Source organism: Pimephales promelas, chromosome 7 (assembly GCF_988280905.1).
Source record: "Pimephales promelas chromosome 7, fPimPro1.hap1.1, whole genome shotgun sequence".
NCBI lineage: Eukaryota > Metazoa > Chordata > Actinopteri > Cypriniformes > Leuciscidae > Pimephales > Pimephales promelas.
The window spans coordinates 29626498-29652818 of NC_142775.1; the positions used below are offsets into that span (position 1 = coordinate 29626498).

The 26321-nt window shown below is 38.6% G+C and overlaps 1 protein-coding gene and 1 long non-coding RNA gene across 3 annotated transcripts in view; one reads left to right on the forward strand and one right to left on the reverse strand.

The window, feature by feature from the left end:
* The window catches only part of abcb6b (ATP binding cassette subfamily B member 6 (LAN blood group) b), a 135850-nt gene extending 112655 nt beyond the window's left edge, over positions 1-23195 (reverse strand). The window contains 13 exon segments of the mRNA XM_089133313.1: positions 12504-12608; positions 12723-12780; positions 12876-12957; positions 13651-13718; positions 15022-15098; positions 15193-15318; positions 15389-15454; positions 15552-15661; positions 15771-15892; positions 15993-16185; positions 16306-16398; positions 20163-20361; positions 22791-23195. Of these exon segments, the coding sequence (XP_088989439.1) occupies positions 12504-12608; positions 12723-12780; positions 12876-12957; positions 13651-13718; positions 15022-15098; positions 15193-15318; positions 15389-15454; positions 15552-15661; positions 15771-15892; positions 15993-16185; positions 16306-16398; positions 20163-20361; positions 22791-22877 (1386 nt within the window). The 5' untranslated portion in view covers positions 22878-23195.
* Positions 5641-7604, forward strand: LOC120487050 (uncharacterized). 2 transcript variants are annotated; one of them, XR_016169313.1, is made up of 5 exons: positions 5641-5918; positions 6076-6131; positions 6393-6537; positions 6755-6825; positions 7232-7604. It is a non-coding gene; the product is annotated as an uncharacterized LOC120487050 (long non-coding RNA). The 2 variants fall into 2 exon arrangements; XR_016169312.1 differs by lacking the exon at positions 5641-5918 and having other exon boundaries at positions 5925-6131; positions 7232-7601.
* Positions 23196-26321: the final 3126 nt, after the last annotated feature.

A 26321-nucleotide genomic window follows, 5' to 3' on the forward strand; every position in this document is an offset into this window, starting at 1 on the left:
CGATCTCTGATAAAAGTGATAGGACACTTCTCTTCAATAGGCCGCACGATTTGATGCCTCATTCATGGGTCTGTGACAAAAACTGTGGACGTAGGAGTGCGCCAAACTTTTTCCTGGAATAGTATAATGCTATACTAGAAATTTTAAATAACATTGGGGTCAATGGGGGAAAATTTGGGCAGCTCCTGCCCCCCAGGGGTGCAACTTTTACCCCATTGTGAGGTATGTTCTTACAGAGCCTGTCAGCCTCTTCAAATGTGGTAAATCACAGGCTTCTGTGAAATCCTCGCTCGGAGCTATGAGTCGTCAAAGTTTGTCGCAATGTTAAGTCTATGGGATTTTTGGGAAATTTGTTCGCCCTTCGGGCGAACATCGTACCCCCGATCGCTTAGAAAAGTCATAGCACACCATTGCCGAATATTCCGCACGTTTTGAGACCTCATTCATGGGTGTGTGACAAAAACTGCGGGAGGAGTAGCGTGCCAAACTTTTGGGCCGACTCAAAAAACACAATAGTAATAGTGTTGCCTTGCTTTCAGCAAGCACCACTAATAAGAATAAGAACTAGAATGTACATTTCCAGAGGAAAATGTGAAGTGGTGCTTGCAGTGGCAAAAAGCTCGCTCGGTTGCTAGAGTGTGGTACATGATTGCATACGAGCCAACAACCATGTCTGTACGATATTCAGGTGCTGAGATATGGCTTATTCATGTGTTTGTATGGTTACTAGGGTACCCTATATGGTTGCTATGGTGTGATTATACAGTTTATGAGATAATATTTAAAGACTAGTTGACAGTCTAAGTCAAAAAAGTCAAAATCCATGTTTCTCCTATTTTGTGGAGCTGAGATATGTCTTATTCATGTCTTTAGGTGGTTACTAGGGTACTCTATATGGTTGCTATGGTTTGCTTATACAGTGGATGAGATAATATTTAAAGACTAGTTGACAGTCTAAGTCAAAAAAAGTCAAAATCCATGTTTCTTCTTTTTTCTGTAGCTGAGATATGGCCTTGAATATGTTGTTTTACGGTTGCTAGGCTGCCCTAAGTGGTTGCTAGGTCGTGAATATGAAGTTATTATGTCACTACTTGTTGGCTGCACGATAGGCCGAGTCAAAAGAGCCCAACCCCAAGTCTCTATGACCTACTGGTCAAAAGATATGATCTCACAAATTTTGTGCCAATGTTAAATCTATGGGACGTTTTTACCCAATGATTTGCCCCTGGGGCCAACACAGTACCCCCGATCGCTACGAAAAGTCACAGCACACCTCTCCTCAATAATCCGCAAAATTTGACGCCTCAATCAGGGGTCTGTGATGTCGGCGTGTATTTTTTAACAGATGATTACTATTTAGTCTCTAAAATGATTTTTAATAGAGTTTTTATAGAGTTATTTAGTATGGCACGAGGCCTGCGGCCTCGTGCCTATCGCCCACGGTTGCTAGGGTGCTGTAACTGGTTGCTATGGTGTGACCATGAAGATTTTAGGCCATTATTTATTGGTTGCCTGATAAAATAAATCCTCCTAGGAAGAGAGAGACGTCTGCCTGACAGCAGGGCTGTCAGGCCCTTTTGTGTCTGTGAGAAAGTGACAGTTGGGATTTGAATTTTTGAAAATCCCCCAATGTTTAGTCAAAATCGCTGATACTTGGCCTCGAACAAACCTCCCTAGAGACAAAACTATAGGTTGTATCAGCGAAATGACCTGACCGTTAGCGAGACAAGGCCTTTGTGATCGCTGTGATGTATTTTTTGTGTGGATAGAGTTGAAAAAAGGGACCACTTTGGCAAGTTAAAAAACTGGTCCGTAATGCTCTGATTACTAAAGTTTGACCTGAATTTATAATTGCTGCCAATGGAGGATAGTCTGTCACTCCTGTCGTTTGGAAGGACACAGAGAAAAAACTATAAGTCCGAGGGATTTACTAAACACACGAGAGGAACCACAACAAAAATACCTACGTTTTAAGTATATTTTCATGGCCAAAGAGTGAAGATTGTGGCCAGGCCAGCGATTTAAAAATTATTTTTTAGCATTAGTTTTCAAGCTGGCTCACTCTAGCTTATGACATCACGTGCTCTAGCTCTGAACAGTCTCTCTCATTCACTCCCATTATAATTTCAGAAACGGCTTGAAAAACATCATGAGACTAAAGTAGAGATTGTGAAAAAAGTATAATAGATATCAAAAAGTTGAATACAACTTTAATAGCTTACAAATTTCTCAACATTTTAAAGTTTTAATGGCTGAAATAGCTGTCAAAATAGGGCTGTCAGGCCCCTTTTTGTGTCTGTGAGAAAGTGACAGTTGGGATTAGAATTTTTGAAAATTCCCCATAGGAAATGACTTGGGACAATTTTGGCCGCTTTTTCGTCCGCTGTGCGAACATCGTACACCCGATCTCTTAGAAAAGTCATAGCACACCATTCCCGAACAAGCCGCACGTTTTGACACCTCTCTTATGGGTCTGTGACAAAAGCTGCGGGAGGAGTAGCGCGCCGAAATTTGTACGGAATAAGAAGAAGAAGAAGTAGAGGAAAAATAATAATAAGTATGCAGGATAACAATAGTGTTGCTTTGCAAGCACCACTAATAACTAGAATGTACATTTCCAGAGGAAAATGTGAAGTGGTGCTTGCAGTGGCAAAACTCACCACCCGGTTGCTAGGGTGTTATGGCTGGTTGCTATGGTGTTCTGGGTGGTTGCTAGGCGGTTGCTAGGGTATTATTGTTGGTTGCTAAGTTGTTCTGGGTGTTGCTAGGTGGTTGCTATGTGGTTGCTAGGGTATTCTGGGTGGTTGCTAGGGTGTTGCTAGGTGGTTGCTAGGGTGTTCTGGGTGGTTGCTAGGGTGTTGCTAGGTGGTTGCTAGGGTGTTTTGGGTGGTTGCTAGGGTGTTGCTAGGCGGTTGTTAGGGTGTTCTGGGTGGTTGCTAGGGTGTTGCTAGGCAGTTGCTAGGGTGTTCTGAGTGGTTGCTAGGGTGTTGCTAGGTGGTTGCTAGGGTGTTATGGGTGGTTGCTAGGGTGTTATGGGTGGTTGCTATGGTGTTGATGGGCGGTTGCTAGGGTATTCTGGGTGGTTGCTAGGGTGTTCTTGGTGGTTGCTAGGGTGTTCTGGGTGGTTGCTATGGTGTTGTTAGGCGGTTGCTAGGGTATTCTGGGTGGTTGCTAGGGTGTTGCTAGCGTGTTCTGGGTGGTTGCTAGGTTGTTGCTAGGAGGTTGGTAGTTGTCACAGATGGTTACTATGAAGTTTGTAGCATTTTCTTGGCATGATTTAGCACTTAGCTAATCAATATTAGCATGTAGCTATTCTCTGCTAGCATGTGTAGCATGTAGCAAGTCATGTTTGCTAGCATGAGTAAAAAGAGCCAACCAGCATCTCTATACGATGTTTTGATGCAGAGATATAGGTCTGACAAAATGGTTGCTAGGGTACTCTGTTTGGTTGCTAGGGAGTGGCTTGGCAGCTGCCAATCATGAATCTCCAAAGGCTGCTTGTCAGTATGAATGATATAATACAACTCCCATGCCTCTATGACATTCAGAATGGAAGATATCCCTCTTTGGATTTTGGTTGCTAAGGTGCTCTACAATGGTTGCTAGGGCGTTGCCAGTAAGTGTTGAGGTGATTCATGATTGGCTGTTTGCTGGCCCAAGTCAAACGAGCCCACCCTCATGTTTCTATGACACTTCTATCCGGAGATATCCCTTTGATCTCTTTCAATAGAAGTCTATGGGAGTTGTTGCTAAGGTGCTCTATATGGTTGCTAGGGCGTGGCTTAATAGCTTCACAATGATCCTGAGAGACTGATTGGTCATCTGAGTAAAATGAGCCCGCCCCCTTGTCTCTATGACACTATGATCCAGAGCTATGTTCAATACAAAATCCCTATGCAATTTACCATAGTAGGAAAAACACATGCATTTGATGGGACGTCCTTCACCATAGTAAGTCAATGGGGAAACTTTGGGCAGCTCCTGCCCCCCAGGGGTGCAACTTTTACCCCATTGTGTGGTATGTTCTTAAAGAGCCTGCCAGCCTCTTTAAATGTGGCAAATCTCACATTTGTCCGAAATCCTTGTTTGGAGCTACGAGTCGTCAAAGTTTGTCTCAATGTTAAGTCTATGGGATTTTTTGGAAATTTGTTCGCCCCTGGGTCGAACACCGTACCCCCGATCTCTGATAAAAGTGATAGGACACTTCTCCTCAATAGGCCGCACGATTTGATGCCTCATTCATGGGTCTGTGACAAAAACTGTGGTCGTAGGAGTGCTCCAAACTTTTTCCTGGAATAGTAAAATGCTATACTAGAAAATTTTCAATGGGAAAAATTTGGGGAGCTCCTGCCCCCAAGGGGTGCAACTTTTACCCCATTGTGAGGTATTTTCTTACAGAGCCTGTCACCCTCTTCAAATGTGGTAAATCACAGGTTTCTGCGAAATCCGATCTCAGAGCTATGACTCGTCAAAGTTTGTCGTAATGTTAAGTCTATGGGATTTTTTTTGGCCGTTTTTCGCCCCTGGGGCGACCATCGTACCCCCGATCGCTTAGAAAAGTCATAGCACACCTCTCCTAAATAAGCCGGTCGATTTAACGCCTCACCCATGGGTCTGTGACAAAAGCTGCGGGAGGAGTAGCGTGCCAAAAAACGCACGGAAGTTGAAAAAAAAAAAAATAAATAATAAATAACATTGGGGTCAATGGGGGAAAGTTTGGGCAGCTCCTGCCCCCCAGGGGTGCAACTTTTACCCCATTGTGAGGTATGTTCTTACAGAGCCTGTCAGCCTCTTCAAATGTGGTAAATCGCAGGCTTCTGTGAAATCCTCGCTCGGAGCTATGAGTCGTCAAAGTTTGTCGCAATGTTAAGTCTATGGGATTTTTGGGAAATTTGTTCGCCCTTCGGGCGAACATCGTACCCCCGATCGCTTAGAAAAGTCATAGCACACCATTCCCGAATATTCTGCACGTTTTGAGACCTCATTCATGGGTGTGTGACAAAAACTGCGGGAGGAGTAGCGCGTCAAACTTTTGGGCCGACTCAAAAAACACAATAGTAATAGTGTTGCCTTGCTTTCAGCAAGCACCACTAATAAATAACATTGGGGTCAATGGGGAATATTTGGGCAGCTCCTGCCCCCCAGGGGTGCAACTTTTACCCCATTGTGAGGTATGTTCTTACAGAGCCTGTCAGCCTCTTCAAATGTGGTAAATCGCAGGCTTCTGTGAAATCCTCGCTCGGAGCTATGATTCGTCAAAGTTTGTCGCAATGTTAAGTCTATGGGATTTTTGGGAAATTTGTTCGCCCTTCGGGCGAACATCGTACCCCCGATCGCTTAGAAAAGTCATAGCACACCATTCCCGAATATTCCGCACGTTTTGAGACCTCATTCATGGGTGTGTGACAAAAACTGCGGGAGGAGTAGCGTGCCAAACTTTTGGGCCGACTCAAAAAACACAATAGTAATAGTGTTGCCTTGCTTTCAGCAAGCACCACTAATAATAAGTTTAAATAGAATTTCAGTAAGTTGGCTCTCACAAGCCAACTTAATTAACGTGTATTTATTTGTTTCTTTCTGGAGGAATTCGTAGAGGGTTAACAAAAGTCATGGCCTTGAGAACATAACGTCATGAGAATAAATTATACTTCTCTGCCAACGGCTCAAGAAGGCAATCGGCTCCAGAAAAAAAAAAAAATACCTGTGGAGTTTGAATTTGGTCGAAATTGGTGAAAGAAAGAGCCGTATCAATGGGCTTGCCTTTACAGTTGCAGGAAATGTCTTTCAAATAGTAAACATTAACGTTAGGGCATTACTATTTTGATTAAGTGATTGTAATTGTTTTTTTTTTTCTTTATATAACCTCTTTCTAGAATTACCTCAAATGAAAAGTTACCTCGCCATTATTGCATAAAAAGGTAAGTTCCTCTGATTTTGCTTTTTAAAATTGTTTCTCTAGCAGAGCTGTAGAGACTTGTGATGTTGGGCTGATTGATAGTGTTAATTATTTGATTTAAGTTATTTGCACTTTAATTTATTGAAGAGAATAACTTTTATTTTTCTTCTATGAACAAGACTGGAAGGAGTCCTGTTGAGGATTTAGATTCCTCCTCTTTTGAAAAGTGCAACCGGTGAGTAACCCCCTTGAATTTTTATTTATTTATTAATAAATATCCCCATCCCCACCCCGACACCCTATCCTCCTCTTCCTCTCCTTTAAGAACATTTAGGGCAATTATTAATTTGTTTCATATTATTATTTTGTTTCATATTATTATTTTGTTTCTTTATCATTAATCTGCATTCATACATAAAAACATATAAACTATTGGGAAGCTAAGCATAAGAATCAATATGAAACAATGCCAATAAATGAATAAATTATTTTTCAGATTGAAGTTATAAAGGGCTCTGGGGTGTTTTGCCAGGCAGAAGTGTGAAAAGCAGCCCTCCTTGCCACCTCTGCTACTGCCATGGTGTGGAATCTGCTGCTGGGCACATTTGATCTGGAGACTTTGCTGAAAAACAACCTGAATGGTACAAAACATTCTCCTAATCTCTTCTGTCCGTAAAAAACAATTAATATTCTGTGGAATAAATTATGTTTGTGTGCGGGCATACCATCGCTTTTTTACTTGCCATTTTTGTATTTCCTTGCACCTCAAGAAAATGTGATGTGTATATAAAAAAAGTATTGCTTTCACAAGCTTCATTTTAACCCCCTTTTATAATAATTTTGAAATTTTACTTTAAGGTGGGAAGCCAACCAGAGGGGATGGGGAGCAGCTGGTCGCCCTTGACCAAATTAAAAAGGCATCATTATTGGTGAGTAAATGTATAAAAGTTTTGTTTTCCCTTCTCAACGCATTAGGATTTTATAAGTTCACCACTTTAACCATAGCCTACTTGTATCAATGTTTATTAGGCATCAATTGAGACTGTATAAGGGATTATTGTTACTATATCTACTTGGAACCTATAATACTAATTCATCGCTTGCTCAGTTCTTGATCCTAACTTTCCTTTTCTTAAGCCACGTTTCAGATTTTTCAGAATCTTCAGAATCTTCCAATTGACATGTTTACATGACGCATTTTTTAAAATGATCAACCTTTTATCAAAAAATATGTGTCCGATCACATCTGTACTGTAAGCACTTTGGGTTCCTGATGAAGTACTATATTCTTCTTCTTCTTATTATTATTATTATTATTATTTTTGTCTTCTCTAGATGCTACATTGAAGAAGTGGCCGTCAGCCAGCCGAGGGGAGATGGGCACGTCTATCAATTCAAAGCTCATGGAGCTGAGAAGATCAAAAAGATTTTTTTTTTTATCCAGTTTTTTTGTCTTATTTTTGTTTTTGTACTATTTGATCTTAAGTAAATAAATAATCTAAATGCATACATTTTGGACTATTATTTATGTTGCCTAGTAGCTATGGATTTTAATAATTATTCTAATATAGGTAAACATGTTGGTGCATGTATAAATGCACCTATATGTGCACATATATGCGTACATACATGTACATATATAGGTACATGTATGCATGTATATATGCACCTATATGTGTACATATATGCATGCATACATGTACATATATAGGTTCATATATGCACAAATATATGCACCTATATGTGTACATATATGCGTGCATACATGTTCATATATGCACCTATATGTGTACATATATGTGTGCATACATGTACCTATATAGGTGCGTATATATGTGTACATATATGCATGTATATATGTACATATATGTGCATATATGTACATATAATATAGGAAAACGGCCAATTTTATATATGTCACATATATTAAAAACATATATCAAAACCTATATTAAAACATATATGTCTATATAGGTTTTTTCCATGTGGGATGAGCCAAGTCCTGTTAAATTTTTCTCGTTCCTAAGGCTATATTCAATTCTCACACAAGCAATGCTTCAGATTTTGTATGTTAGTGCCTTGTTTCATTTCCATTTGATGCAGAAGGCTCAAGGAATGCTTTTTTTTAGTCACTGTCGCAAACAGCAAAATCATTTGGATGTTGGATGTACAAATGTATATTTTGCTGGAGTCCCACAAGTCATTTCTTTCTCCCAAAGAACTGTCTGATTGATCTAACCTTAAATTAGTGACATTTTGTTTTTATTTACCAATGTCTTTCGCTGATGTCCACAACCCTGTTAAAAGCCATTTTTTTAGGTATTTTCATCAAACCTTGTCTTTTCGGACTGCAGTTGCCTTTGGCTGGTTCACTACTTACAACTTATGTAGGTTCACTATGCGTGAGACTTCATCAATAAATCTTTTTTCCCACTCTTTTATCAAGCGTTCTTCTTGTTTCGATACCTGACCTAACAACCGCACATAAAAAAAATAAAATAAAAAAAAAACTAAACACACATCAAATATGATATAATCGTTCAGACTGAGACGAATTAAGAACATTTTCAAAGATTTTTTATGCCTGTCTGAACAAGTCCCATGAGCCAAAGAGTGCATTTCCATCAATATATATATATAATAGTTAGTTTCACGCAACATACTTCATATAATACAGTACTTGGCGAAAGATCTATTCATTTTCCAGCTCCAAATGCTAATGTTCCAGTGAGTTTAATGAGTTGGATCTGGCCAGTAGTGAGAGGGATGAGATGCTGAACCGATGACAGCTGCTCTATAAAAGTAAATCTCCCCTCATGCCTGTACTGTGAGAAAGTGCTCACTCCCTATGAGAGTACTGGCACGCTGACCTCCCTCACGCTTCCTGCTGCGCTCCAAACACATTAACGCAGCAGGAATGTTTGGCCATCGTGTTCAAGTGTGAAGGCGGTTGTTTGAATGCTGGGTTGTGGTTCATGGATTTGATATGATACTGGAGAGGCTGTGAATGCGTGTGTAGGAGAGGACGATAGAGATGGGACAATTTACTTGTCAACAGTACTTCCTCTATGTAAATGCCAAACCACAGCTTCCATCTCCAAACAGTCTCAGCCAATCGATTATTTCAGCTATCTCAAGAGCAGAAGCACACAGGAAGTTGCATAAACCATGTTTCCTGCACTACTATTCAAGTACTGTGTTCGCTATTAAAGCACCTCGACAAGGCAAATAAAAAAAAATATTCAAAAGTTTGGGGTCAGTATGATTTTTAAAAGAAATGCCCTTTATTTTAAGCTCTATTCATCAAAGAATCCTGAAAAAAATGTGTCAGTTTCTACAAAAATACTGAGCAGCATTAATGGTTTTGAACATTGATAATAATAAATGTGTCTTAAGCAACAAATCAGCAAATTAGAATGATTTCTGAAGACTGGAGTAATCGCCGCTGAAAATTCAGCTTTGCCTTTACCGGAATAAATTACATGTTAAAAATAGACATTTCAATGGAAGTGTTCATACAAGTACATTAAATAAATAAATAGATTGTTATAGAAAATGGTCATGTAATGGCCAGTTACTAAAACATTTCTGACATTAAAATTCTATTCTATAAATTTTAAATAAAGGGCCAAAATCTACTTTTTTAAATGCTAAAACTGAATTTTGGCCCATGAAAACTGAAATTAATTTTCAGATTTGCAAAAAATTACATTTAAAGGGATAGTTCTCTTTGAAATTAATTTTTTGATATGTTTTAGCTTACCTCAAGGGCATCCAAGATGTAGGTGTCTCTGTTTCCACAGCATTTTCAATTTTGATTTTTTTTGGTCAAACCATTGTTGTCTGTCAGTCATACACTGGAGGTGAAGGGGGTCCTCAATCGGTTCACCTCAAAGAGCATGCACAGAGAAGTCAAAATGAAACATGATTTAATGACTAAGTACAAATTGATGGCCTAAGACACGAAACGAGTGGTTTGTGTGAGAAAACGAACAGTATTTATATCGTTTTACCTCTTGTAATCATAGCCATGACAAAATTATCTGACGGCACGGGCGCTTCGGTCTGTGCATGCGCTGGAATTGATTGCTTGCACGCCTACGTCACTCTTTGTTTATACAGAGATTTCGAAACTTTTACCTTTCACTAAACATATTTAGATATAGGGGAAACCGCAATGGAAGACGATTTCGGTATATCTAAATATGTTTAGTAAAAGTTAAAACTTCCAAAATCTCCGTGTAAATATTGAGTGACGTCACACACATGCGATCACTTCCGGCGTAACATTGAACTGATTCAGTTCGGTTCAGTTGGACATTGCACAACTGATTCAGATCACTTGGATTACACGAGGTAAAAACGATATAAATGCTGTTCGTTTTCTCACAAAAAACGCTCGTTTCGTGCCTTAGGCCATCAATGTGTACTTACATATTCGAGTCATTAAATCATGTTTAATTTTACCTTCTCTGTGCATGCTTTTTGGTGGACCCACTTAGCCTCCAGTGTATGACTGATAGACAACAACGGTTTGACTGAAAAATGTCAAAATTGAAAATACTGTGGAAACAAAGACACCTACATCTTGGATGCCCTTGAGGTAAGCTAAAACATATCAAAAATTAATTTCAAAGTGAACTATCCCTTTAACAGTGTTATTAAACGACCAGTAAAGATTGATTATATGTGAGTGTTAGGTAAATGTTAACAACCTAAATATAAATGAAAAGAACCCTCTAATATTTGATGATCCGATTGGATTACCAGGTTGCATGTAAACAGTTTATAATGAATGCATCTCATTACAAACAACTACCCGTTCCCCCTCATACCCGTTAGAAGGAGGGTCCTTATATATGATAAATATTTGCTAAATACATCACGTCATGCTGCATATTCCTGTGAGTAAAAGTAACACAACCTTTTGTCCAGGATCAGACCAGCAGTCCAGAAGTGAATCTAGCAGTTGAGAGCAGAGATCGGCTCTGTGCAAGAGGCCACCGTCTCTCTCAGGACACTGGAGTAAAAGCAGCTTAAAGCTCCATATTCATTATTTACGTCTCTCTCACTATGATTAATTCACAGGGGGCAGGTTTACTTGGAAATAAGAGGGAACCGTAAATCATATTCCCAGAACATTGTCATGTGTAGTGGAGGTTATATGATCTATGGTTGCATCTTACATCACTGGTGTCATTGCATTGTAGTTAACAGTGAGACAGCTTGTACGGTCTGGTATAACATCACCTCAATCAGGCTCCTATTACACACTGTTCTGTGTTGTACAATCACTAAGAATTTGTTTTCCCGCGGCTATTCCGATAGGGGAAACTGAATAGTCCGGCATGTGTAAGCAATGGAAATGTTCAGGAGTAGAGCACCAAAAGTCTCACTTATATCAAAGATAAAAGTCTCACTCTGTACTTGAAAAGACCTCACAGTTTATGTGTGAGACACTAGTAACAACATTATCATTGCTAGCACTGCACTACGAAGGACACTTTGACATTGAATTGTGACTAGGATAACTTACGAACAATGTCTTCTCAAGCAGACAGTCTGAAGAAAGCTTAGTGGGAAATGAATTTTTCACATTTTAATGCAAGTTCTTTGTCCTCTTCAGTCAGTAAGACATTCTTCTGTTCTAACACCAGCCCTGTCACTATTCAAACCTTACATTAGAGGTCAGCAGAGATTCAGGCGGGGTCGAAAAAGATTTCTGGTATAATTTTAAAACGTTTTTTTATATCCTACAGTCTAGACCTTTATATAAACTGTGCGGCATCACATGTGCATGAAATATGAAGAGAAATGTAGGCGACCATGTGAGCTGGACGCACAGGTGAACCTAAATTTACACCAGTCTGGTTTTCTATAAAGATGAATGGATACCTAGAAGGGTAGATTCATATTGATTACTTTTAAGATGTTTTTATTATCCTTTTAAAGCTTGAAAATGTTGATTACATAGACTTTCAATCAATGGATGGAAAAAAAATATGAGATTATTAATAATTTCTCCTTTTAGGTTTCTAAGATAAGTCTTATGGGTTTGGAATGACATGTGGTAAATGTAAAAGTTGACATTTTTATTTTTGGATATAGTAACCCTTTATTCTTAACCTTTAACCTGGTTAGTTCACCCAAAAATTAAAATTATGTCATTAATGACTCACTCTCATGTCGTTCCAAGCCCGTAAGACCTCCGTTCATCTTCGTAACACAGTTTAAGATATTTTAGATTTAGTCTGAGAGCTTTCTGTCCCTCCATTCAAAATGTATACATGCTATACTGTCCTTGTTCAGAAAGGAAATAAAGACATCTAAGTAGTCCATGTGACATCAATGGGTTATTTAGATTTTTTTGAAGCATTGAAAATACATTTTGGTCCAAAAATAACAAAAACTACGACTTTATTCAGCATTTCATTGTCTACCGGTTCTTTTGTCAATCTGTGTTCACGAGTCCGCAGTGACGCTGATGACTTAAGACACTGTTGTCGTGTTATCTGGTGTGTACGGCCGCACCCGCTCTTATGTGAAAATAAGGTGGATAGAAGCTTTTCACCCAACCATAACAATGTGTGTTGTCCTGTTTCCTGACCTTTGAGATGTCCTGACCATCGATGAGGATGCAGCCTCCTTGAACGTCATAAAAACGGAAAAGCAGGCGGATGACAGTGCTCTTTCCTGATCCGGAAGGACCAACCTGTTAAATAAGATATTAGCAGAGGTGAACATCTTGCACCTTTACACACTTTCTTATTCAATAAAAGTGTTGGTGCACTATATTCACAAATGTAGAATTCTGATAACATTTTACCAGAGCAACTGTCTGACCGGGCATCACTGTGAATGAGACTTCACTGAGAATCTCTTTTCTGTCAGGAAATAAAACAATTCAGATGTAAAAACTAAAAAAAAAAAAAAAAGCTCAACCTAAACATCTGCCTTTATTGAAATAAGCATGACTCACCCAGTAGTGTAACTAAAACACACGTTCTGGAAATCAACCCTTCCTTCTGTGAACGACAGGTCTCCTGCATTCACATCATCCTCTACCTACAGCAGAGAGGAATCTGGAAGTTAGAAAAAGCAATCTGGGCTTGTAGCACAGGAGACAAGGAGGAAACTGGGTTGGCGGTGAATTAAGCAAACCTGAAGAATGCATTAAAACTGATTTATTGGTAAAAAAGTTGAGGCCTCTTTCTGGTCAAGTTCAAGAATCAGTTTGCAAATTCGCTGCGGCAGCTTTTGGGAATAAATAAAAAGAAATGTGAAGATCAAATAAGGGTTTTAGTCCGATTATTTGCATATGAATGGAATCTAAACACTCTGGGAGTGTCAAGGAACGGTTGGCTGTTGGTTGCATGACTTTGGGGAAAGGGTTCCCAAAGGATGGGGGTAACTTGAGTCAGTGCAGGAGGTCATGACAATAAATCAACACTTACTGGTCCACAATACCAACGCTGGCACGTACAGAGGGGTGCAATGCAGCTTTTAGGAATCAATTAGATGGTATTTGTGCTTTACTAACTACAGTAGTCAACATTTGAAGTGGATCAAAACCTTTCATCAGCTATACATGAATTTTGAACAAAACCCGTTCTTGTCTTAGGACAACTTTGATGAACTTTTTTGATCCAATACAAATGTTGACTACTGTAGTTGACTAGTAAAAGTACTATTCGGAAGTGATTTACCTATGACTTGACTAAAAATGACTCAAAACGTCCATCTTTAGTGACTACTCACCTCTTTTTCCTCTTTTAGTAGATCAAACATGCTCTCCATGTCAACAAATGCACTTTGGATCATTCTGTGCAAACACAACAGCGCAATGAAATAAGTCAAGGAACTGAAAAGTTTGGCAACTGCCTGAATTACAAATAATATATATGCAAGAAAATAAATACATTAAATCTAAGGATGTGTTCACTTGTAGTGCTGTACTCTTGGTCCAGAAAGTGAAACATTTAGTCCTGGTTACGTTTTGGAATGCATGTGCTACATATGATAGTATTTTACTAGCTGAGAACCTCACAAAGAGCTTATAAAATGTGTAAAGGAGTCAGACGTTAGGAATTCCTCCGTTACACACAAACAACGATTTCCTGCAAGGAAACTGTATTTCCAACACCTGTACTGAACTGTAATGGGGAACATTACCGAGACCAGCACTCTGGGTTCGCTTGTTTGATGCACACCAGGGTTTTGAATGGCAGCTTTCACTTAAAATGAACTGCACCAGTGCATTTTAATCAAACCAAACCTGCCAACAGTAAACACATCCTAAGATTCAAAGGGACAGATTCACAAAACTTTCATAAGGAAAAAAAAATAATAATTTATATTTTCTTTATCTTATAATAAAGTTAAGAATATTTTACATTGCCAAAAAAATTCTTAAAATTGTTGGTTTAAAGACAAAACTTAAAAAGAATTTGAATTCCTGAAATCAATGTTCTTAAAAATCATCGTAATAATTTCTTAAAGTTATTATAACCTCCAACTTATGTAAAATCCCCAAAGATAATGTTTAATAAATTTGTTGTGTTGTTTCAAATATTAAGCGCTACAACATAACACTATCTACATACAGTAAAATATAACTAGGGAGCAATCTGAAGTGACTAATGACTAATAACAATGATTGATCATGAGTATGTGGGGCGTAACTTTTTGCTAAATTCAAAATTCAATGACAAATCTACATAAATGACTCAAATCGTTTATTTAATTTTATAATTATAAAATCTGTTGGCAGCATTCAGCAGACATGTTCTCACACACTAGATTCTTTGGCAAGAACTGCCATACAATCAAACATCACAAATGCCTGTCATTTAAGTTCCCATGTGGTGAAAAACAAGTTTTTAATTTTGTTTATATGTCTATGTAGTGTTTATAATATGCTTTGAGACTTGTGCAAATTCATAAGTCAATACCATTACAGAGTATTTTCTCCTTAAAAATTCAGTGAAACCTTGTAACCAATCACATTAAAATGCAGGCAGGCTTTAGCATTTAATTACTATGCCATGAAGCAAGGGAGTCTCAAGAAAAGCCAGGATATGTACATTTAGCATTTAGTGTCCCAGTTCCTCTTTTTCTAATCTTACCTATAATATGTACCAAACCAGTTGAGAGGAGTGTAAAGCTGGATAATATATGTTCCAAAGAGAACATAGTCACCAACCTATGACAGCAACAACAGCGCATGAACAACAAACGTTATGCTCAAGATCAATAAGAACTAGATTTCTACATTTTATGAGTAGTGATTACTGTACTTGAAACTTGTCCACTGTAACATAGTATGCGCAAAGCAGCGATCCGGCCAACAGCCCCAATCCAATTATCAGGTTCTGGGTTTGGTTCAGGAGGGCCAGGGAAGCATTGGTCGTCCATTCACATGCCTGAGCAGAACGAGAATCCATCTCAGTGTCTCGCCGGTAACTGCTTATAAAGTTTAAGTGATCGTATTACCTGATATTTCAGGATAGCATCCTCAAAGCGCCTCACTTCAAAACCTTCTGAATTATAGTACTTCACCTAAATGGTATGACACATTTTGTAAAATTTGCAAGCTTAACACTTAAAACTCCATGTCCAACCTAGGGAAACATTGTTATGGCATTTGGTCACTTACAGTTTCAAAGTTGAGAAGTGAGTCCACTGCTTTTGACTTGGCATTGTTGTCCTGAGTGTTCATTTCTCGTCTGTACTTGGTTCTCCATTCAGTTATGATGATGGTGAGAGCTGAAAACAAATGTCAAATTGAACTAGACATCAAAATATGCCAGTTGAATGTCAGCTCTTATAATATGAAGTGTGGTGCTGATAGCACAAATAAAAGTACTGCACTTACTGAGGTAGAAGAACATGCAAATGAAGACAATGAGGCCGAACCAGGCACTGAAGTACGTCACGAAATAGATGATGGCAATGACGATGTCAGCAATAGTGGGTACAATGCTAAACACAATATAGCTGTAACACAAGAGAAAAAAAGAGTTGAGCATTAGCATGTCTAACTAGCCAAGTTCTTTAAAAGAGCAATAGGGAGAAAATCAAAAGGCAATCATCAGACCTTAACAAGTTGTTGACAGAGGAGGTCCCACGGTCAATGCTGCGCAGAACATCTCCGGTGCGGCGGCCCAGGTGCCAGCGCAGAGAGAGGTCATGCAGGTGACCGAAAAGACGGACCTGCACCACACGGCTGGTGTACTGCTGGACACGTGTCCATAGGAAGCTGCGCAAGTTACTGACAAACCCTGACGTTCCTGAGCGGAAAGAGACAGTTAATGGTTTGTACAGAGTTTTATTGTTTAAAACCACTGTATATACATATACATATACATATACATCTTCCTTACAATATCAATATGAATATCGACCCTCACCTACCCCTCCGCCCTGCAAGAACTTAAGGAGGACGTAAACACAGACCGTTGTGGCCAGGGGTTTCCAGCTCTCCAGTGCTGACAGCTGGTTCACTGGAATATTAAAAATGCAAAAACACAGAGGAGATGTGAGTGCATTAACACTTGTGCTGGCTCAACTGGTAAATGTTCTTGTTTTAAGTCAGGATTAGCTTTAAAAAAAAAAAAAAAAACTTTCCATACACTGCCATTCAAAAATTTGGGGTCTTTAAGATTTCATATAGGCTATATATGAAATTGTTTATGCTCACCAAAGCTGCATTTATTTTATCATAAAACTAGTAATATTGTGAAATATCAAACCTTCTAAAAATATGTGTTTCCTGTTTACACTTCTGGGCTTCGGGGTCTATACGACCCCAACAATTGATTGAGTAATTGTACAAAAAATATACATTTTTAATCATACAAATAATATATCATTTTTTTGTTTACTTCTCATCTATTCAGTGATGATTTTGTGTTTTTGGAAATATAAAGTACTTTTGTATCCATATACCACACAATTCTTCAACTACACCATTAGCTTGCATATGAAATATAATTTTTTTTTATGATACATTGCATTATTGCTCTAGTACTAGGTCTTCATTTCTGTGTAAAAAATTTCAGATTTATGCCGGATTATTTATTTTTTTATTTTTTTGACACACAAAGAAAATATATTTAGCTTTTTTTTTTTTTTTACATTTCCCATTCATTTCAATGTGGGGTCATTGACCCGAAGGCCAGCCCAGAAGTGTAAATATTTTTTTTTTTTACATGCCTTCAGAACAACCGAATCAAGCCCAGTTTTTGTGTGTGTATAGATAGATAGATAGATAGATAGATAGATAGATAGATAGATAGATAGATAGATAGATAGATAGATAGATAGATAGATAGATAGATAGATAGATAGATAGATAGATAGATAGATAGATAGGAGTATGACAAGTCACAAAAACTTATTCCACTGAGATAAACCTTTTTTTTATTAAGTAAAAGTCGATTGGGGTCGTACAGACCCCATGAGCCGATTGAGAACCAAGTAGTTTTCTACTTTAATGTTTTAAAATGTAATTTATTACTGATTCATAGCTGAATTTTAGCATTATTACTCGTCTTCAGTGTCACATGATCATTCAAAAATCATTCATGAAACCTTGATACGTTTTTCTTTTCAGGAATCTTTGATGAATAGAAACTGCATTTGAAAAAGGAATACATACAAATGTTATTAATGTCTCCACTGTCACTTTTGATCCATTTAATGCATCCTTGCAAACTTTTGAACAGTAATATTTTTGCTGAACTTTCCCTTTAACTGCATGAATATCCCTAAGGCTCTCTATAGGAAGCACATACTGAGAACACATTTCACTGCTGTTTTCTTATTAATAATGAGCGTGTGAAGAACATCTACCCTTTAATCACACACAGACAATAAAACTTTAACATCCTGAGTCATGCATAACATGACTTCAGTTCAACACACCAAAATTGAACAACTGCCCAAAAACGCTAACTCACTGACTTTTACGTGAATCCACAACAAAACATCCAAAAGGATGCCGTCTGAGCCAGGAGCCACAGCATCTAGATGCATCTAGAAAGCGAACACATTGGTCTGTCCTGGGAGCTGAGAAAGATCCTCAATGCGATTCATTTACATTCATGGACGTTTTGATCGTGCGCTTGAAACCAAATGAGGAAAGGAAAAAAAAAATCAAAACAATACAAGAAAATGCCCAGGGCACAAGCAAAAAGTCTCTTCCTCTCTCTTGAGCTGGGGGAGTAGTAGAACTGGATGGTGAGAGAGCTGATTTTTATCCTTGGCATCGGGGCAGAAAGAGCTGCGGACAAAAAGGCCCTTGTACCAGCGTGTTAACTCGGCTAAAAGCCCCTAATGCCCCCTAATCGTGACTGGCAGGGTTGGTGACCTCCCCTATTACCCCTCTCAATCTCTCTCTGCCACACAAAAGCTCACTTTTCTCCCAGCGTGGCTTTCATGTGCCTCCAAATGCAAAGCTGTTACTCGTCTCTGATAATGAAGCACATACACACACCACCGACTTCAGGAAGAGATCAAATGAACAGCGTACACTTAAAGAGCGAGGATGATAAGAGAGAATGAATAAATGAATCAAGACGGGGAATTTCAAAAATGGGGGCGAAAGAATGAAAAAAAGGAACAGAATGAAGGGTGGAAACAAAGTTTCTTGAGCCACAGAAGAGTTTAGCATAGTTGGGTTTTGTCCCACGTTTCTTTTGTGGAAGTTCGATACTTCTTGGCTTATGTGAACCAAAGGCTTTGACTTCTCTGGGAGGTTTTAGGGGCTGCTCACCCATCCAGCTGGCCCACAAAAAGGGGCTGAGAAAACTGGCAAAGTAGGGGTAACCTGACTTCACAAGCATGCTCCCGCATATACATTTTTGACTGTTTCAAAGCTGCCTTTACATATATTTCTTCATCAACAGATATCTCTGTTTTTAGCCATTTTAAATATGTAGCATTTGAATTACGCATCAGTTATAGCCTTTTTTAAACCTAAAATGCCATTGACACAGTTGCATGCCTTTCCAATTATTTCTGCAAACAAATTAAATCATTTATTCACTAATGCTGTGGTGGCGGGGGTGTTGGGGGGGTGGACGCCCCATGTTGAGCACCACAGGGCAAATGTTAAAATATGCTGTCCTCTACTGGTCACATATGGTAATGCAACAAAAAGTGAAAGGGTCTTTAGCATTACAGTTTTTTTCCATAATCTCTAGGATAGATTTCTAGATTTCAGTTGTTGTTTTGTTTACATTTGCTAGGATGCATTTCTCAATACTTGGGTCAATTTTCAAAACTCTTCACACAGTGAGCACAACATGAGTCTACTGAAATATATTCAGAATCTTCAAAAAAAAAAAAACATTGAAAACTAGTAAAACAATTAGATATAGCTAAACACCTATACGTTTTAGTCTTTAATTTCATTTGGTGAAAACTTGTCTTGGAAAAAAAAAGTGAAAAAATTAAAAAAAATGTTGTACTTGAAATGTAAACATTGACCATGTGACATTCTGCAGTGAGTTATAAACAGCAGAGAGATGTAATTCTTCTTTTGTAAAAAAAAAAAGTTTTGCAAAAGAAAACCCTGTGTAAAGCTTTACAAAAGTTCTACACTACTACCTGGTAGTGTTTTTAGGTTGACAAAATAAAAACAAAACAAAAACAGTGTTTGAGTGACAAAGTGCATTTGCAGGGTGACAACCTTTGAGTGTTATGGAAGAATGGCTTGATTTCAGACATGAATAAAGTGTTTTTGCAGTTTTTACATTTGCATTTTGGATGTGAAATGAACTTGGGGACTGTTCTCAAAATATGAATATGTTCCCATATACATTAGTTTCAAGAGTATTTGTTCTTTCTTTATGTGGACTTTTTTTTTCCAAGTATATAGTATTTCATCCATTTATGTCAATTAAACCAACTGGCTTTTTGTTAAAATAATATACAAAATGCAAATACAACAGTAGCTGTAAATAACGAGACAGAACAACATTTTCACTTTTTCAATAATTAGCCAGAAAGTGATGTTCTTTTGAACTTTCTATTCATTAAAGAACACAATTGTATCATGGTTTCCGACACTAAATTGTCACTGTGTGACACTAAAGACTGGAGTAATGATGCTGAAAAATAAGCTTTATTTTAAATTGCAATATCATTTTACAGTTTTATTGTTTTTACTGTATTTTAAACCCTTATCTATTATAGAAAAAGAAGAGACAGAAACAGAAAAAAAATAATGACATTTGATTAATGATTAATTGACTGATCTCACCGATATTCCTGCTGTAAATGGGTACGAACACATTGATGACACGCTCGAGACCAAGCAGCCCAACACACAGAATCACAAGAGCCTGCAGACACACACTTCCTCTGGGCCACATGAATGGCACCAGCAGACACACTTTCCTCCTGAAGTCCAGCCATGCTGAGCTAGGGATCACTTCCACAGGGCCTTGTCTTTGAGGCTTCTGTTGACGAGTAAAAGAATTTAAAACAAAATAATACAATTAAATTAAATTAACTCGTGGGTATCCTTTTGGACATTTTTGTCTTTTTGATAATTTTGCCTGTGTTAATGTCAACTGCATACATTTCGGCAAAAGTCTGTATTTTTATTGGAATTTTACCATTTCACCCCCATCTATTTTACACTAGGTACACAGAATAATTGCACAAACTGAATTTTTTTTAATCCCAGTGCCATTTAACTATAAAATTTTACAGTTTTCTTTGTTAATAGGCTTTCATTCTGTTCAAAAAGTTATAATTGTGTTGGTACGAGTTGGTACCATTTTCTCTGGTTTTGTGTAAAGCAAGTAGCCTACTTGCTTTTTCTTGTTTTCTGCATCTGTGTATATTAATATAGCCAATTAGATTAAATATACATGTGTGTGGGTGTGTAGGTATGGATGTCAGAATGTGGTTTGTATGCGTGTAATAAAAAAAAAAATGTGTGTGTGATAGTGATGGCCGGTTCGTGAACGAATCGTTCTTTTGAACCGGTTCTTTTTAGTGAACCGGTCGAACCAGTACACTAAATCGGACTGAATCGTTCGAAACAGTTCGCGTCTTGCGTCAGCGCTAAACCACAAGTTACTAAAGTTACTCACTTTCAGACATGCCTGACAGTCCCTCCGAATCGAAATAAACCAATATCCATTAGTACATTTTATTCAGTAACTCAAAAACTTCACTGAACGGAGACATGTTGGTGCTGAGAGAAGTGACGAGCACGAGCAGCTGATACTGCGCATGCGTGTACTACCGAACATACAGGTACAGCGGTCGGATAACCAGCACAGAACCGAGAACTGTTTCTTTCGGACACGTTCGACATACTGAGAACTGATGAGTTAATGAGCTGAGCATGCGTGTATTTTTTTCTGAGGGACGAAATGTACGTTTCCATGTCTTTAGTTGAACATCAGTAAGTGTAACAAAATAAAACATTTTGGAAACATATTTATCACATTACTGTAGGCTATCACTGTATTATTTTAACGATTGGAAATAATGATTGGATTCTAAAACTGTCAAACTACTAAACATTTATTATTAAATAATATTTTCAGGAACAGCTAGCTCATTTAATTTCTAAGTAACCATAAATCATTGATGTAAACTCTTGCCAAGGTTTGGTGCACTGCTTAGTAAATGTTTATAATGTGTTAACATAACGAATTAATTCGTTATGTTTAACACATTATAAACATGATATATATACACTGTATAGGCTACAGAAGGTTATTGGAGACAGACATGCATCGATTTTTTAGTTTTGTCGACTGTTCAGGTTTCAGCTCAGCACACAGCTATGCTATGGTTCTCGAGTCGAGAACTGGTTGTTGCAGTTCTTGAATCACTAGTACAGAACCAAGAACTGTTTCTTTCGGACACGTTCGATACGGAGAACCGATGAGCTGGAGATACTGCGCATGCGTGATAGCACCGTCTCTGAACAGAACTTTCTTTCGGCTGATCCTGTGCTGATATACGAGCACGCAGTAGTACGGGTGAACCCAGGACTTAAATGAGAGGGCGAATCGGCGAAATGTAAGTTTATTTAATAACAAATAAAATGATGAAGACCATTTATGCATTTTATATATTTAAAACATGTAAAACATCCGCGTTAGCACATCGCTATGCTGCAGCAGGGTTCGTTTTCAAAATGTAAATGTAAGAAACTTATCCAAGATGATTATGACAATGCATACTATTATTTAACTGAAGTTGTGATTAAAAATGCCCTTTATTTTTAAGTATTTTTATCCGCCGGGATGATAGAATTGACGTCATTACGTGATGACGTAAAAGAACTGGTGAACCGGTTTTTTGAACCGGTTCATTAAAACGAACTGTCCGAAAGAACCGGTTCGCGGAAAAGAACCGGACTTCCCATCACTAGTGTGTGAGAGTGTAATATTTAGGAGAAAAAAACTACTGTAGCCTACTGCAACTCCCAACTGTCAGTACCAGTGGAACTTTGCTGACATCCGATGGGGAAAATTGGAACTGCACACAAACAATATCTTACTCAAATCACATTTTTTCGAGATATAACCTCAAATTTGGAACAAAACTTGTTTGATTTATGGTTCGGATTTTTCTAGCAGTTTTTTGAGTTCAGAATATTTTATTAAAGATATATTTTACATACAAAAGTTCATAAATCATTTTCATAAACAAAACCTCTACAACCTTTTATATTTTAGGCTACTTAAAGAAAACGAAACCAAGGGGTCTTTAAAATTAGACCAATCTGTGCTCCAAAATATTATAACTGTTTTTTGACCTGGACATTTTTGTCCTCGCGAAGAGTAACATTTTTAAATTGATGTAGGCTACAAGGTCTTAAAAAAGTGGCACACGAATCACGATGAAATGTTATTCTTACCTCTACAGTCAGGGCAAATGATGCTTCTTGCTCCGTTTCATTTCCCAGTGCATTTCGTTTCGTTCGTCGTTTAGACTTGTTTGCCATTGTTTGACTTCCTATAAACAATCAAGCTCTTACAAATACAGTCTGGATGCATTATTCCATCGAGTGTATTCAGTCTACAGATTTGCGCTGACATTAGGATTTAAAGTGCATGTGCGCGCGTGTACTGTTTTCTAGGTACTGGCCGTCAGTATTCAGCTGAAAAGGAAACGCTCTGCGTATCATATGGGCAACTTTCACATGACCGGTAGACTTGTGATCATGTGGCTCGTGTGTTAAATGAAAACGCTGACGCTTTTAACCACTAAAACGACTGTTTTCCTCTTGTGTTGTAAGTTTTCGTTTCGAACAGCAAATGTTGCTTGCGATTTCTAAAATAATGTCCCTGTAGAGGGCGCTATGCGGCTCAGAAGGCAGATTCTCAATCAAATAGCACGGCTTTTTTGGTTTTAATAAAGTTCTGTGTAATCTACAATGTATACTATTTTAAATTAATTGTAAATTGATATGCAACACAGCAATTACAATAACATTTTATGCAAAAATGAGACATAGACCGCCTGTCGTTCTTGGAAAATATGTGTGTCAGATGGGCTTTTTATTCTCTGTATAGAGTCTTTTTGGAATACTCAATTCAGTATGAAAATGACACTGTTGGTATGTTTCAATGTTAGTGTGACAGTGAATGAGCACAAACGAGAATGAAACATGAAAAAATGTGGAAAGGTGGGAGATGCTGAGCAATTCTTCAATCATACCGTAATCTAAACGAATGAACAGACAAACTCTCGGCTTTGTCTCTTTTTACAAAAGCAATTTAAGGCCCATTTCTGTTGTGTGCTATTTCAATTCTCGCTCTTTCTTTTCCCACATGGGACGAAAGGAAAAAAGACAAGCAGCTGCCTTTCCCAAGCCACACAAAAGAGGGGTGAAAAACAGAGAGGAAAAAGAAAAACTGTGGGTGTTGAGGGTGATGGTGAGTGGAGAGTAGCGGGAGAAGAAATCTTATCATTTCCAGCACACAATGGGCTGGTTTCTATGACAGGACAGTTACAGATCTGTTTTATCTTATTGTGGCTTTGTGTGTGTGGTAATGGCCGTCTGCCTGTCAACTGGTCATTATGAAGCCTTTTGTCCCATTGAGCGAACATGTGCTGTCCATCACGCAGCTCATTTCACTTCACTCTTTGTTGTGCGCTCCAGTTCTTATTGCGGTGCCTAGTGGGAAAGCGTGGATCCTGTCTCTCTCCAGTGGTGATTTTCCTCTTTGTAATCCATCTGAACCAGCAAATTGCAATTTTAGGAGAAGGGAGGAAGAAAAAAAAGGAGGTAAAAATCAATTTAATCCAAGGGAGTCCGGTGGGGAGAATGACTTGTGCCACCCAGAGAAATGATTGGTATTTTCGATTCTGTGCAAAACACAAAAGGGGACCAGGTTTATTTGATCTCAATCAGTCCATCTATTCCAAAATCATTTTTTTTTCTTTCTTTCCTTCACATCTGTACTGTATATATTATCTCAAATTCTTACCTCATCCACAGTCATTGGTACAACAGAGACTTTCAAGGACATTATTCTGAGAACATGTTCAGCTAACAGCCACCTGTTGGCCTGCACCCAACCACGGCACATACAGGTGTGCACAGAGAAGAGAAGCCATTGACTTAATATATGGTCATATTATTAATGTGTTAACACAGTGATTTTCAATATCAAAATTCTGATACTGATCAGCAAATTTTTTTTTTCACATTATGGCTACTAATTGATAAATGGCCACCTCCACGTCTGCTGTTTCTACGCTAAGTCTTCTGTGACTCCAGAGCATCCACCGAGACTTCCTCTTCCGCCTCTTCCTAAATCATCCAGTTCCTCTGCCCCGTATCCGCTTTTTCCCTTCATGTCCTCGGCTGCTCCTTGGACACCACTCCATTGTGTGGATTTGCATCGTCCTTACGACTTCAAAGGGCTCCCTTGTCCCTCCGGCTCACTCTGTTTGCGCCACGGACTTCCGAGATGTCCTCCATCTCTCCACCCCTTCAACACCTCGGTCCTCAGTCTCACCGGCTCCGCCTCCATCCTCTGGCACCAGCTCCGACGCTCGTCACTACGGCATCCGTCTTGGCCTTGGGGTCCAACAACTCTCCATCCATCACCCCCCTGGTTTCATCAGACAAGCCTCTACCATGGTTCATCCCTTCCTCGACTCCACCATGGACCATCGTTCTGGCTGCACTCTGGATCCCCACCTGGATACTCCTGCTCCTAGCTCCTCCCACAGTCATCACCAACCTGGTTTCTCCCGCTACCATCTCCTCTTATTTCCTGCCATTCGTCTTCATCTCGTCCTCCTCCAGAGCCCCCTCCCTCCTTAGTTGGACTGTTACGATGCAAGGCTTCTGGCCTTCCCAGAGGAGGGCGTACTGTCACGTGTACTGTATGTTCCATTTTCCCTGTTCCCACTTGCCTGTGTTCCCAACATGTACACATTGATCTAGTTTCCTCATCTGTGACAGTAAATAAGTTCACCTGTTGTATATTTAGCTTCCTCGTTCACCTCTGTGTAGTCCTCAGTTTCCTTTGTTCAGTTGTTGCCTGCTGCCATTAGGTCCTCTTTATTTTGCAACCGAAACGTGAACCATACAGATAAACGTACATGTTAGAATTATCATAATTACTAGATGAAAATCAAACGATTTACTCAAAGCCGTTCACATCCTCAGATTCAGAATTTTGTTTTTCTATGGCAACACAAATAGTGCAACAAAAAATCAGTGTAATTAAGTGATCAATAGACATAACCAAAACAAAATAAGTCATGCAAATGCCTTATTTATAAACAAATTATAATACATTTTATTATAATAAATAAAATTTACTTCAACTTAGAACGCATCTTAATTAGTCTGATGCAAGTAATTTTACTCTGTGCTATACATTACAAGACATTGTATGTCTTTATTTTCAGATTAATCTCACAATATTAACAATAGTCAATTAGGAAATATTAAGCAGAAATATTACGAGATAACTACTTACAATTTTAAACCACAACAATTTTGAGTGTTTACGCATGTCGTTGCAGCAGTCAGGTGGTACAAGACGTCTGAAAATATTTAGTGTTTACAAGTTTTTATGACTTCTACAAGGACGAGAACATAATTATGGTAATTCCAACATGGTGTGAACGCACATGGTCGTTTGAGATGATGGACATCTAATAGAAAGGTTTGTGGTCTTATAACAGCAGGATTGAAGAAGGCTGTGCGTACAGCCTTGATTCAGACAGAGCTTGGCATTGGAGAGTCCAGCAGGAGCATTTGTGGTTTGTCGAAGCAAAAAGCCTGACTTTGCACCCTCTCAGAAAGGCCGCTCTCTAAACAGCCTAAGATGTTGAGCTCTGCATGATGTCCAATGATCAATAAACCCAGCCAGAAAAAGTGAAAGCATCCCTGTCTGCCCTGGATCCGTATTTGATCTGCCTC